Genomic DNA, 14736 nt, shown 5'->3' on the forward strand with positions numbered 1-14736 from the left:
ATGAAGATGACTTGGCATACACACCTGAAACAAAAGAAAACAAAGAAACAGCAGACCAGCAGTATTCATGCATAGACATTTTTAGACTTCTGTTGATCGTATAGTGGTTTTATTTATTACATTAAAATTCTAGTGATCGTATAGTGTTTTTTTTTTTTTTTCTTAACCTAATCTTAATTTGACACCTAATAGACCAGTGAGGTGGGGATTGAAAGTACTAAAGGGGAAAAACCTATCAGGAAATGTTCACCGCAGGATTTTGCCCCCGAGGCTTATTGCACTTCGGTTCTTTCCTGGGCTCCTCACTGGTTTGTGTGTCCTAATCTGTCCCTTTAAGTGTTGTGCACACTGTATAGTGTGAGACATAAGTTCCTAAAACAGAACAAAAAATACATGTATTTCCAAAACAATGCAATCACTACATTTCAGTCCTCTAATTAAACATCAGTCCTGGTAGACATCATAACAGAGGATGGGTGACTGAATAAAATATTCTGGTATGGCTGAGTGTTCTTAACCAAGTGTCCCCAAGTTTGGGGGGAGTGATATTCAACTTCCCTTTGTTGTGTTAACAAAGAGTCTTTCATCTTTGTCGTAGATTACTGGGGTAATTAAGAATTCACAGCCTTAGCAGTTAGCACCTCAGCAAGCTGCCCAGTGAGTTTGGTGTAGTGGGGAGGTGCTGTTTTAGCATTGCTAGCAGACTGTGTAAAAGCTGATTTACATTGTTCATTTCTTTTACGTATTTTTTGTTTTTTCTGCATTCTTTCATCAAGTGTCCAGGTTTACCGCAGTAATGACAACTACCCTCTCTCTTAGGACATTTACTTTCCTGTCGGTTCTCTGTTTTCAACTTAAAGGAAGCTGCTGCAATCTTTACTCTGGCTTTAACATCAGAGTTTCTTTCCCAAATAGCTAACCTGTCCAAGTTGCTTTGCAGGGTTCTATTGGACCATGTGAGATCTAAGAAAGGCAGTGCATTTCTATATTCTGTTAAAAGACCATCAAACCATGTACGAGCTAGTGGTCCTTTATCATCTAGCACCTTCTCTGGAGTGTCAGCTATTCCACTGTATGCTGCAGCTGACTGACAAAACCTTTCAGTGTACTCACTTACAGTTTCATCCTTCTTTTGCACACAGTTAGTGATTCTGGACCAGTCTGTTTTGGGTCCAATGATATTCTTTAGAATTTTTAAAACACCTTCTCTCAAATCGCCTTTATTGGCATGTTGCAGTTCAGAAGTAACAGCAGACTCAAAACTGTTGAATTCAGATTCAGTTAGAATTTGTGACATCAGCTGTGTGACTTCTGCTAACGACATGTCATAGAGACGCATTTTGCTGTTCAATGTTCTTCTAAATTCTGAAAAATGTGTGTGTGCTGAAGGTAAGCTCTGGGACAATCTCTCTATGTCTTTAGGTCTTAGCTCTTTGGCAACCATTTGTACTGAGACAACAGAAGAGTTTGGAGAAATACCTTCAATTTTCTCAATTCCCTGAGTTCTTCTCCTAGCACCACATACCTTCACTGAATTCACTGCATCTTTCTCCATTGTTACAGTATTGCCACTGTCTTCTGGTCTACATGAAGACTGTAAGTCAGGATAGCTTTCATCTGACTGTTGGTCTTTTGAATCACTTTTGGTTGAGGCCTGGTTATAGCCCACCTTTTTAGTGAAACGGGACAATCTAGTGTGCAGCTGTTGGTTTTGTTCTTTCAACTTAGTGATACACTGAGCCTGTTCTTGTGCTAACGATAGTGTAAATTCTCTGTGGCAGCAGATAATGCCTTTTAGGTTTTTCTTTCGGATACATGTTCCGAGTACCTTTTTGCATTCTTCAATTGACCAAACTTTATCTGGATCAATACCAAATTTCTTTTTCAAATCAAATTTTACTGACTCAGTCACTATTGAGTCCATATGCTCTCCTAACAATGATTTAAACTCATCGTCTGTCCATAATGGCGTAGCTAGTCCACCTTTCTCTGTGGTTGGAATTAGCCTAGCATTTTTTCTAACCATTTTGCGAGTTTCCTTGCTACCACGCAATCACAACACTAAAACTTCTCTGATCAACAGAGGGTACGCTTGTTAACACAGATCAACTATTGTTAACCTTCCCTGAATTAACAGAGGACAACACAAACTACTAGCACTTAATGCTAAACTTCTCTGCCAAAACAGAGGATAACAAATTTTAGCATTTTAAGGCTAAACTTCCCTGCTTAAAACAGAGGATAACAGATATTAGCACGTAATGCTAAACTTCCCTGGGTGAACAGAGGATAAACAACTCTTCTCTAAAAGAACAACTTTAGAGGTAACTTAGTTAACTAAACTGTAATAGCTGTAGTTAACCTTCCCTGAATAAACAGAGGATAACAAAATATTAACACGTAATGTTAATCTTCCCTGAGTGAACAGAGGATAAACAACTTTAGCACGTAATGCTAAACTTCCCTGAATTAACAGAGGGTAACTTTTCATCTCTAAAAGAACACCTTTAGAGGATAACTTAGTTAACTAAACCCTACAGCTGTCTGTTAACTCTTCTCTGACGGCGCAGAGGATAACTATATGTACTGGTCTTTAGCGGTTCTTTTGAATAGAGTAGCACTCACCAACCCTTGGTTGTAAAGGAAGATTCATGGAAATCTTTGTTCAGCTGGAAGTTTTGCTCTGGATTCCAAAAGATGCAGTCTTGAAAGCAGATGTTCTGTTGAGCTTGCTGTTTCAATCTGGATTCAGGTGAAGGAGCTGGAACTCTATCCGGGTCACGGCACCAAAACTGTTGTGAACTTTTCTCAGAGACCAGGAGACGTTTTGGATATCTTGAAGCAGAAGTTTCTCTTTATTGAGATCCTAGCTGTTCGTTCGCTGCAGTCATCAAAATGTCGTCTGACTAATGTCAGATACAATACAGTTTAAATATATTTCCAGGGGGAGGATTATATAGAGGTGGAGTCAATCTAAACAAAGCATGCAAATGCAGTACAGGAATCAGCCCGTTACCAGAGTTCCCCAGCCCTGATCTCATTATCATAACAGTGTCATTCAAAGGCATAGGTGCTGATCCAATCAGTCTGACAGTATTGCCCATACCTTCACATTATCATAGAGACAAAGGCATCGCTGTAGCTTGAGAACAAAAGGTTAATGTCTCAGACACCTGGGCTGCCTGATTTGATCTTCTTAGAATGTCATCATCTGTACCTTTAGAAGCTAAATAGAATATACTTCACTTTAGATTTTCCTGTGAAGCTATTTCAGAACATATGATCAACATTTCTTAAATTTGTAATCCTACAATATAAAACAGCAGCATTTTATTTAAAATGTACATTTCTAATCATTATTAATGGAAATAAGTAAAATATGCTATGTGTTTCTGTCACTTGGTGGAAAACAAATGCTTGAGTAAATGAAATGAATGGAAATTACCTGAAATTACCACTTTCAATGGCAGCAGTGGAGCACTCATGAGCTCATTTACCATTTTCACTCCCTAAAGTTTTACATGTTTTTCTTTTAGATGTATAATCATGATAATCAATTTGCATCCCTAGATATTGTTTAGTTGTTTATGTCCCTTTGTTATATTTGCATACCATACATCTATTGTATGTGGTATTATTATTAGCAAAACTGAGCACCTGGCTGTGAGAGTGGAATTTGTATTTGTAGAAAATATATAAGTATGTTTTAGGAGTTGCAAACTTGTATTTTTTGTTTCTTTCACAAACACAACAAAACCTTCTCAAAATATATTTTTTTTTTTGCAGGAGCAAAAATCCTGTTCCACAAATGAAAAAATTCACACGCTCCGTTATACCAGATTTATGCAGGACTATATTTCATTTTTTCTGAAATGTGTATTTATTAGAACTTTACATATTTACAGACTTCATTAGAATTTAGCATAGAATCTAGCACTTACCTATTGTATTCTATTCGCTCCAATTTATTAAAAAAATAAATAAAGAAAAACTTGCTGAGTGTACTGTGCTAGCAGAAGTGGGTCAAAGGCCACATGTTGTATTTATCAATGGAGAGAGTGCAAGTGTGTGAGTGGGATGTCACATACTGATTTGTCATGTGAGATATCAGTTCTCATTTACAGTCGTGGTCACAATTTTTAGCACCCTCAGTAAATATGATCAAAGAAGCCTGTAAAAAAAAAAGTACTTTCATCAAAAAAGATGAAAGGCTTACTCCACCCTAAAATGAAAATTGTGTCATTACCCCCATTTTGGATGAAAACTGGGGGCTTTGTGGCTGTCCCTTTGACTGCCAAGTAGGTAACACTGTTCCTGTTATGAAGCAGACGGGACAACAAGGTAAGTATAATACAAGTGATGTTTATTATTATTAGCAGCGGTGCCGGAGGTGAAAGGAGATCCTGTGATGGTGAGAACGTGATGGTAGGAAGGTTTCTGAGCCGGTTTGGAACTTGATGGGAATAACAGATCCTTTTCTTTGTAGGTGGCGAGACGGGAGGATTCCAAGAACGATCGAAGGAGGTATACTGGAGAGTCTGTGAGTCCACCAACCTCCGCTGACGTGGAAGTCAGCTTACGGCCACACACCACTGACGACTGGAACTGAGAAGACACAGAAGACTGGAACTGGAACGAGACAGAGTTCAGGTAAGTACAATAGGGTAAGTATTTAGATAGTGAGACTCGTAGAGAGACACTAGCAGTCCGCTTTCGCTAGAACGAGCCCGGACCATAAGTGGTGTGTGGAGAGTGGCTTTTATGTGCTGGTGATGATTGCGTGCAGGTGTTCATTAATCAGTACTCAGGTGACGGTGATCTGTGAAGATGAGTGAGGAACGACTGATACGTGACATATGGCCCCCCTCCCGGAACGGCGCGTCCTCGCGCCGAAATGGATACACCAGCGGAGGGAGGGTGGGGGTTCAGGAGGCGGGTGAGGAGCAGGTGACGAACTGGAGATGGACATATGATCTGGGACGTGAGGCCAGGGTGGAGTGGAAGGAGGAAGGAGCCAGAGTGCAGTCAGGAGTAGGAGGAGGTGGATGGAGGTCCAGAGCCCAGCCAGGATGACACCCCAGGGCGGAGTCGAGGGAGAGAGGAGCCATGGTGGAGAACTGGTCCACGACACCCTGGGGACGAGCGACGGAGACGAAGCCTCTGGGGAAGATGAGCCAGGAGCAGCCGAGCAGACGGAGAGCCAGGGTGACACCGCAGGTCTGGAGGGCCAAGGTGACGCAGCAGGCTCAGGGGACCGAGGCAGAGCTGGGGCTCCGGAAGACCGCAGTGACACCGGAGCGACAGAGGACATAGGCGGAGCTGGAGGGAAGGAGGAGCCTGACGGAGCCGGAGGGACGGAATGACGAGGTGAAGCCGGAGGAGTGGAGTCCTTAGGCGACGGATGGTCAACGACTGACCAAGGCGGAGCCGGAGAGACGAGGGAGCCCGGTGGAGCTGGTGGGATGACGGGCCACGGTGGAGATGAGGGAGCCAGGAGCCAAGGCGGAGCCGAAGGGTCGGAGGACCGAGGTGGAGTCCAGGACTCGGAGGATGTAGGCAGGGACTGGGGAATGATCCGCCTTGGCGCAGCTGGAGCCTGGATGTCCCACGATGGCACCACACTCCTAGGTGGCGCTGCCTGAGGGTGAGCTGTGGGGCAGACGGGCGGCAGCGGAGACAGGGCTGGAGGACTGGCTGGCTTGCGTGGAGGCGGGAGAGGGAGGCTGGGTGGGAACTTCGGAGACCTTGGAGCATTTGACGGAACCAGCGGAGATTCTGGAGAACTGGACGAGACCGGAGAAGACTCTGGATGACTGGGTGGAACCATCGGAGACTCTGGAAGACTGGATGAGACTGGCGGAGATTCTGGACGGCTGGGCGGAACCAGCGGGGACTCAGGACGGCTGGGCGGAACCAGCGGGGACTCAGGACGGCTGGGCGGAACCAGCGGGGACTCAGGACGGCTGGGCGGAACCAGCGGGGACTCAGGAGGGTAGGAAATTATTTCTCCAAACCAGTCTATTAAATCTGCTTCAAATATCTCCAATAATTCTTCAAAGTATCCTCCAGAGTGCAGTTTCAGCTCACCCTCAGGGTTAGGAGTGTGGGCGGGGCTTTCCTCCAAGCCCTCGATCTCCACGAGTACTCCCACGGTGATGCTAGCCGGCTCACACACCTGGTCAGTCGCGACGTCCTCTGTCGCTTTAAATGCGGCCGATCTTGGCGCTGCGGCTGCGGCGGGCTCTGGCTGGTGCTCCGTGCTGTAGGGTGATAGCTGCTGGCTGGGCTCTGGATCGGGGTTGCACATGCTGCTTACTGTTATTGGTCCGGGCTTCCTGTTATGAAGCAGACGGGACAACAAGGTAAGTATAATACAAGTGATGTTTATTATTATTAGCAGCGGTGCCGGAGGTGAAAGGAGATCCTGTGATGGTGAGAACGTGATGGTAGGAAGGTTTCTGAGCCGGTTTGGAACTTGATGGGAATAACAGATCCTTTTCTTTGTAGGTGGCGAGACGGGAGGATTCCAAGAACGATCGAAGGAGGTATACTGGAGAGTCTGTGAGTCCACCAACCTCCGCTGACGTGGAAGTCAGCTTACGGCCACACACCACTGACGACTGGAACTGAGAAGACACAGAAGACTGGAACTGGAACGAGACAGAGTTCAGGTAAGTACAATAGGGTAAGTATTTAGATAGTGAGACTCGTAGAGAGACACTAGCAGTCCGCTTTCGCTAGAACGAGCCCGGACCATAAGTGGTGTGTGGAGAGTGGCTTTTATGTGCTGGTGATGATTGCGTGCAGGTGTTCATTAATCAGTACTCAGGTGACGGTGATCTGTGAAGATGAGTAGAGTGAGGAACGACTGATACGTGACAGTCAAGGCCCAGAAAAGTATGAAAGATGTCGTCAAAATAGTCAATCTGCCATCAGAGGTTCAACCATAATTTTACAAAGCTACGAGAAAACTTTTTGTACACAAAGAAAACAAAAATAGTGACTTTAGCCACCGTAGCAGCATTTTGGAGAGTATCCACTGGGCGCAAACAGCATAAGCTGTTCCATGTCAGCCGCAACACATGGATATGTTTTCTACATTTATTTGATTAGAACAAAAACAGCATTTCCACGTGACGCAGCTGACAGAGAACAGCGTATGGCAAAATGGCGCTATGGTGATGCAGAGGAGACAAATTGTTGAATAAAGTCGTTATTTTTATTTTCTTTGCGTGCAAAAAGTGTTCTTGTAGCTTCGTAAAACGGCAGATGAACTATCTTAAATTGTGTTCGGAAGACAAACAAAGCTTTTATGGGTTTGAAATGACATGGGGAAAAGTAAAAAGTAAAAAAAAAAGTAAAAAGATCATTTTGGGGTGGAGTAACCCTTTAACAATACAGTTTTATTTTTCACAGACTTCATATTTACCAAGGGTGCCAATAATTCTGACTACAACTGTATATGCAAATGTGCAAATTTTGTTCATGACTTGAGATTTTTTATTCAAGTTTGTGAGTGTTTTGCCCTTCATTCACTGCAGCAACTCTAACTGTGAGCATATAAGGTATTTCATTTGTGAATTGTAGATTAGGATCTGTGCACCTGAGAATTTGAAATGGTATAACTGTTGTGTTATGTTTGTGAGAAAGAGTACAAAAAACTTAAACTCCTATAAAACGTATTCTCTGTGGCTTTAAATTTACTGATACACATCTGTGACTATTCCTTACAACTACAAATTCCACTATCACAGGTGTTCAGTTTTGCTATAATAATACCTTCACAGAACATGTTAGTAGTCAGCATCTATGCAAAAGCAGAGAGGTCAGTGTGGTGTACTGTAGGTACTAGGTACATCTGTCCAGGCCAACATCTGGTGTACTGATGTATTCAACTGGAATCCCAGAAAATCTGCAATAAAAATGTTACAGTTCAAAATCCATCATACATAACTGATATAACAGGACTGCCCATTCCTGGAGATCCACCTACTTGCAGAATTGTAATCTAACCCTGATCCAACACAACCGTCTGTAATTCTCAACAGCTCCTGAAGAGCTGAACTTTGCAGGAAGGTAGATTTCCAGGAACTGGACTGGGTACCCTGCATTATAAAGTATCACATTTTGTATCTGGTATTACAAATTATCAATGTAAGTTTAATTTTAGTTTAACTAATTAGAAAATATTTGTGGCATAATACTGGTGTTTTGTGAGAAGTCCAGTGACCTTGTTATGTTTTTTTTTTTCATGTGTTTTTCATAAAAGACTAATGATGCAAAATATAAAACCCCCATGCATTTACAAACCTGATATGGATAAATACAACGGTGGAAATCTTGAGTCCATGTTTGTTACATAGGAAAGCCTTCCACTGACGTGCTGTGAAGTAGATTTCTTGACAAGTTCCTCTCTAAAAGTAGATCAACAACACAGTAACTGTATTGTCATAGTGTGTAATTTAATAAAGTCACTATATTACTTTTTAAAAGATCTCATTAATACCTTTGCTTAATAATATTATTAGAGCTTATGTCAAAGGCATATAACACCTTTTTAGGTTCATTTACAGTCATTTACATCTGCATCAAAAATACATACTCTGTCCCAAACTGCTGTTTAGTAAATGTGGTAAAAGACGTCCAAACTGCTAAATAATTTAATAGTAGTAGTATATAAAAAATTACAAATATGCAAAACATTGTTCATTTACATATATTACCCACACTGTAACAATACAAAGTTGAAAATCTGCAAACTTACCTTTTTGGGCAATGATTTACAATATAAGGATAATATTTGGCAGGTTTGTATAGTTGACATCATCTCAAGTCTTTGTAAGTGCTGGCATCTTCTGAAGTCTTCACAAGTGAGGCTGGATCCAAACTGGAACTGGAGTAATCTAGCAACCTTGGGATGGGCATCCCGAGATTGAAACAAGAAAGCAAAAAGAGAAAGATTAGTATAACTGCTGTTCATATTATTTCAGACAAACAATTATTCATTTCATAACATACAACTAAAGTCCAAGGTCACAAGATGTTTTTTGTGTTAATATATGTTAAAATGTAATTGATTGCTGTGATCAAAGCTGTAATTTTTAGCATCATTACAGTCTTCAGTGTCACATGATCATTCAGAAATCATTTTAATATGCTGATTTTGCAAAAAAAAACCAAAAAAAACAGCTGTGCTGATTTATATATATTTTTTGTGTGAACCTTCTTAATGTTGTGAAGTTTATTTATTTTTATCATGATTCTTTCAAAGAAATTAATTTTGTTTTTCAGCAAAGATGTATTAAATTGATCAAAGTGAGTGTAAAGATTTGTTTCAAATAAATGCTGTTCTTTTGAATTTTCTGTTCATCAAAGAATCCTGAAAGAAAAAATTGCAGCACAACAGTTTTCAACATTGATAATAATCAAAAATGTATGTTAAGCATCAAATCAGCATAATTTCTGAAGGATCATATGACACTGAAGACTGGAGTACTAATGCTGAAAATGCTGCTTTGTTCACAGAAATAAATTACATTTTACAATATATTCACAAAGTAAACAACTTTAAAATGGTAATAATACTTTACAATATCACTGTTTTTACTGTTTTTTAATCTTGAATTTTTAAATGAATCCAGTCTTGGTACGCAAAAGGAACTTATATAGAAAACTTATATATATATATATATATATATATATATATATATATATATATATATATATATATATATATATATATATCTTACTGAAATTTGAACATTAGTGTTAGTTTTAGGTTAACTTACTAGCCATATGGTTTACTGTGCCTTAGAGTTGTTGTCCGACAGGAGGTTCGCTCCAACTATGGGGTGCAGGCCATCATCATGGAAAAAAATAAGAACATAAGAAACAATTTGTCACAGAGCCAACAATATTTAGTATACAATGCCAGAGCACATGTGATATGTAGAAATGATAAAGAATATACTGAAAATAAATTCTTAACATACAATAATTTGCTTCTAGGTTTACTTTTCTGATATTGTTTATACTTCTTACTTCGCAATATCAATATTTGTTTACCATGAGAGATCAAACTGCTTTTGAACTAGACTCTGTTACGTCAGTGACGTCACCGAGTAACGGTACCATATGTTTGTTTAGGTTATCTGAGCCTATTTCCAATCACCCATTGATAAAATACCAGTAAAACTACTACAGACCTGTCAAAACTTCTTGTCTACACATAAAGATGTGATTAAAATCAGAAACTTTCATAAACTGCTCAGTTTATGGAGTTAGCATAACGTCAAGTTACCTCCTCTGACACCAGTTAAGATGCTAACGGACTTTTTCGAAGACACTAAACCATCTCTATGAACTAGAAGCGAGTCAAATACAAGCAAGAGAAGTGTCAGGGACAGCTATATGTAATATTTGTATGATTTTAGGAACTGACCTTACCGAAAATAGTGAAAACAACAGCGAGAGACCGAATTTCTTGCTTGTCAGTTGCTGTGTTGTCACCCCGTTTCCATGACAACTCCCTCAGCTGTAGTGTTTGAATGGGACTCGATCGTTTGCGCACTCATCAAAACACGTCAGCAGAAGTTACAAAAAATAAACACATAAAATTAGTGTCAGGAACAGCTATATGTAATATTTGTGATTTTAGGTACTAAACTTACCGAAAGCAATACAAACAACAGGGAGAAACGCAGTTTCCAGCGTGTCTGCCGTTGTGTTGCAGCCCGTTTCCATGACAACTCCCTCGCTCCAGTGTTTGAAAGCTACGCGAATGTTCAGCGTGCACGCACACGTCAAAGTCACGCAAAATTTACATAAATAAACAATTTAAATCTTAATTAAACTGCTATTAAATCATACATTTAAGTTTTTGTTTTGCAGTTCTGTGACCCATTTACAGGTGCAAAATGCCCTGCACCTGATAGTCAGATAAGCACTTTTATCGTTTAAGAAGTTTAAGTTTTATAGGTTTAATAGTTTTATTTAATAGTTTATTTTTATGTAATATTTTTATTATTAATTTATTATTTATAATTTTTATCTTTTCTTTTTCTTTTTGTAGAAGGCCGGATTAATACCCTAGAACTGCCCAATATATTTTATTTCTTTATGTATTTTTCTTTAAATTTAAATTATATTTCTTATTAAAAATAATAAAACAAAAATATAACAAAATAAAACAAACAAAAACAGTAAATGAAACAACAAACAACGAAAATTTGGAGCACAATATTTTATGAAGTTCACAAAATTTAAATTGTGCTTTTTTATTTTTTATTTCTTCTTTTTTTTCAATTATGTAAAAGCATTATGGACATAACATTCACATGCAAATTCAAAAACATACGGCTATATTGGACCATCTCTTAATGCAGACTTCAATGAATGTGTTTTATATTGACATGACAAAAAAAAAGAGTTTTTGGGGAGACAACATACTTTAGACTTTCTACAATTTACTATGCACAAGCTATAAGCAGCAATATCCGACGGATGCAGAAAGATCGATTCATAAAACATAAAATATCTTTTTTATGTCCATTTTCATTTTTTGTTTCAGGTGAAAAATCAATGGTACGGATTTCTCCGTTACGACTTGACATTTCTGAAACCACAATTCATGTGTCTATGAAAACGCGAATAAAATGCTAAAAATTGTAACAGACATCCAGCATATTTAACAGGGCACATGCAAGTTGGCTAATGATTATAAATGTGTGCGGAAAAAAAATTGACATTGTAATTATTTATTGTTATGAGTAAGGCCTATTATGAGTTTATTTGTTTCATGATCAGAAAAAATTGCAAGCATCACAAGGGCGCCTCCTTATCATGCACCAATTTGTGCCTATAGGCTATTTTTGCCATTTTAAATTAGCTTTTATTTTAATGTCGTTTTCAGTTTTGAGATAAAATTGCGGTTTTATTAGTTTCATTTTTTTCTTAATTTTAGACACATTTCTAGTTTCCAGTTGTATTTATTTATTTCAGTTTTAGTATAAGTTATTTAAACTGCAACGCAAAATTAAAGCATATGGTAAATAAATTTCCCTCTCAACCTCAGATGCATTGATGGTCCCTTATTTCAGACTATACTTTTCACAGTGCACCGGATTAGAACGAAATGATAACGAAAACGATTATTTATTTTTGATAATTATTATTTTATTTCAGTTAGGTTTTCCTAACTTTTGTTATTTTATTTTATTTTTTTTTTCATTTGGACATTTCATTTTTCGACATTTATTTTTCTTTTTTTTTTCTTTGCCTAATTGCCTTTATTTTCGTTAAATACAGTTCTTAATACAACATATATTACCGTTTTAACATGTATACAATTTTCTTACATTTAAACGAGAATTTAAGAAGTAAAAATTAAATATATAATCGTAGTAAAAAACCCAATGTGTCTTGTTTAGGTGACTGACATCACGTCTCTTTAATTTGCTTTGTATTAAATAAAAATTTTAAACATACAAAAAAAAAAAAAAAAAAAAACAGTTTTATAGATTAAATAAAACATTTACCAAAGAAATGCAATTCAGCAGCACTGAGAACTATACTCCTGAAGAGAAAACAAAATATCTGCACTCATTACAACCACTGTTGCGACTGTCCTGTCCTATCCTTCACCAGTCTAAATCTGGTCTAAATGCAAGACAGATGCAGTTATAGTCTAAAACTGAATATTGACAAAATGATAACGGACCTCCAATTCGTTTATTATTAGTTGTTGTTGATCAAGATTAAAGGGATGTCGCTGTTATAAGAATTTATTTAAATTACTAATTTATGGATTTAAAAAAAAATATGATCCCAAGCAGATTAAGAAAATATGGTGAATTTATTTTAGGCCTATTTAACAAATATTAATAAATGAATAGACCGAATAACGTTTCGCGTCTGCAAAACAAAGTAGGCCTAGGCTAAGTTATTTTTAACGTTTAGTGATACGAAAACAAAACGTGTAATGAAGAAAAATATTTAAGCAAGTTTTTATATGTGTGTAAACACTGGACCGACTATTGCTAATGGAAGAACAAAATAACAAAATGAATAAAACATAACTTCATTAAACATTCGACAAAAATGTTAAAATGTTTTGTCAGTTATTGTTTTTAAAAACTTCCATAATCCACTTTAGAGTTTAAGTAGCCTAATATTCAGAGAAAGACAGATAAACTAGGCCTAAATAAAATAATAAATAAAAATACATTTAGCCTAGTTCCACTCTAAGTGCATGCCCAGATCTCCGATTCTTCTAACCAAGTTTCAACCAATATCCGACGTTATGATTTCGATCAGATGCGTCGGCTGTATCGGTTGATAAGCCAACGTGATTTCGACATTGAATCGACATTTTATTTTCGACGTAATAACGTTCTGATATACCGACCAAATAATGAACGTTGATTCAACATCGAAATTTGATTGACGACCGACACTGACCTTTACAACCAGAAATCGACGTTGAATCAACGTCAGCTTGCTGTCTGGGTTAGCTCCGACCCGTGAAAGCTCGTCTGTATAACACATTTGCTGAAGACAGTGCTTTAACTTTAAAATAAAACAGATCACAAAAGGCTGATTTGTTGATGTGTTCTAATGGGTATTTACAAATAAATCGCTGAAATATATTAATTTTAAAGGCGTTCTAATTCGTGCAAATTATGTTGTTTATGAGCACATACAGAGAGAGTACATGCCGACGGCTTGTATAAGCGCTGACGGGTGCGAGCCTTTCTTTTACAAGAAATACTCACAAACCACTGAATTTAGCTGTTGATATGTTCTAATGGGTATTTAGAGTTAAATCGCTGTAATATTTACATTTTTAAGCAATATTTATTTCTATTTCCACCGTTTTCAGAGTGACTGTAAGTAAGAGGTTTGAATCCCGCCTCTTCAGACGAGAGGTATTACTGTTAGAGGGCGCATTTTTTCTCAGCCCATGTAATTCATTGGGAAATTTGTCATATTCAAAAATTAATAATAAATCAGCTGTACATCTGATCAGTCCAAATAGATATAGCATATCTTTCGGGACAAGGGCCCAGGTCTCTGCCAAGTTTGGGCCTTGTGGCTTCAAAGGCCTCGGAGGAGTAGCTGTCAGAAATTTCTTTAGGTCATAAGAATAATAATAATAATAAGTTTAAATAGCATAACAATATGTTGGCTTCTCCAAGCCAACATAACTAGAAGCTAAAGTTCGATGACAAACTTTAAATGTTGGCTTGGAGAAGCAAACCGGGCAGCCTTCGGGCAAAAGGGCCAGCCCAGAACACTTAGAGCTCTGTAATTGAATTGTTGCTAGTAAAAATGCGATTATGATAAGTAATGCTTAGTATATTTTAGGCTAAAACAGCTTGCCATAGTGGATTAATGTATTTTAGGTTAAAACGGCTTGCCATACAAGATTCGTGCAGCGCCTGCTTCAAAGCCACGACGCGTTGCTGTGCGGTTGAGGCGAAAAGCAGAAATAAGCAAGCATTTAACCTTTTTATTATATGACTGTACTATTATTGTGTTGAATCGCTGGAGTGATTGTATTAAAATACCTTTAAAAGACGTGCAAATGATGTCTTTGTTAACAGACACATAAATGCAGCCGTGCATCTCATGTTAGTTAAGCCTATGAAAAACGTCATTTGCACCCAATGTAGGTCTTTAAAATATTCTTCTATATTTATTGTGTGCAATCGCTGGAGTGTTTTTATTTAAATGCCT

At 38.2% G+C, this 14736-nt stretch overlaps 1 protein-coding gene across 1 annotated transcript; it reads right to left on the reverse strand.

Annotated features, from left to right (window-relative positions):
* Window positions 1-2882: 2882 nt before the first annotated feature.
* Window positions 2883-8920, reverse strand: LOC141346023 (uncharacterized). Its single transcript, XM_073850944.1, has 3 exons — window positions 8765-8920; window positions 8311-8414; window positions 2883-7912 (listed from the first exon to the last, which is right to left on the reverse strand). The coding sequence occupies exon 3, from the start codon at window positions 6305-6307 to the stop codon at window positions 4805-4807; it is 1503 nt and encodes a 500-aa protein (XP_073707045.1). The 5' UTR covers window positions 6308-7912; window positions 8311-8414; window positions 8765-8920; the 3' UTR covers window positions 2883-4804.
* Window positions 8921-14736: the final 5816 nt, after the last annotated feature.

The sequence above is a fragment of the Garra rufa genome, chromosome 11 (genome assembly GCF_049309525.1).
Source record: "Garra rufa chromosome 11, GarRuf1.0, whole genome shotgun sequence".
In the NCBI taxonomy this organism is placed as follows: Eukaryota; Metazoa; Chordata; class Actinopteri; order Cypriniformes; family Cyprinidae; genus Garra; species Garra rufa.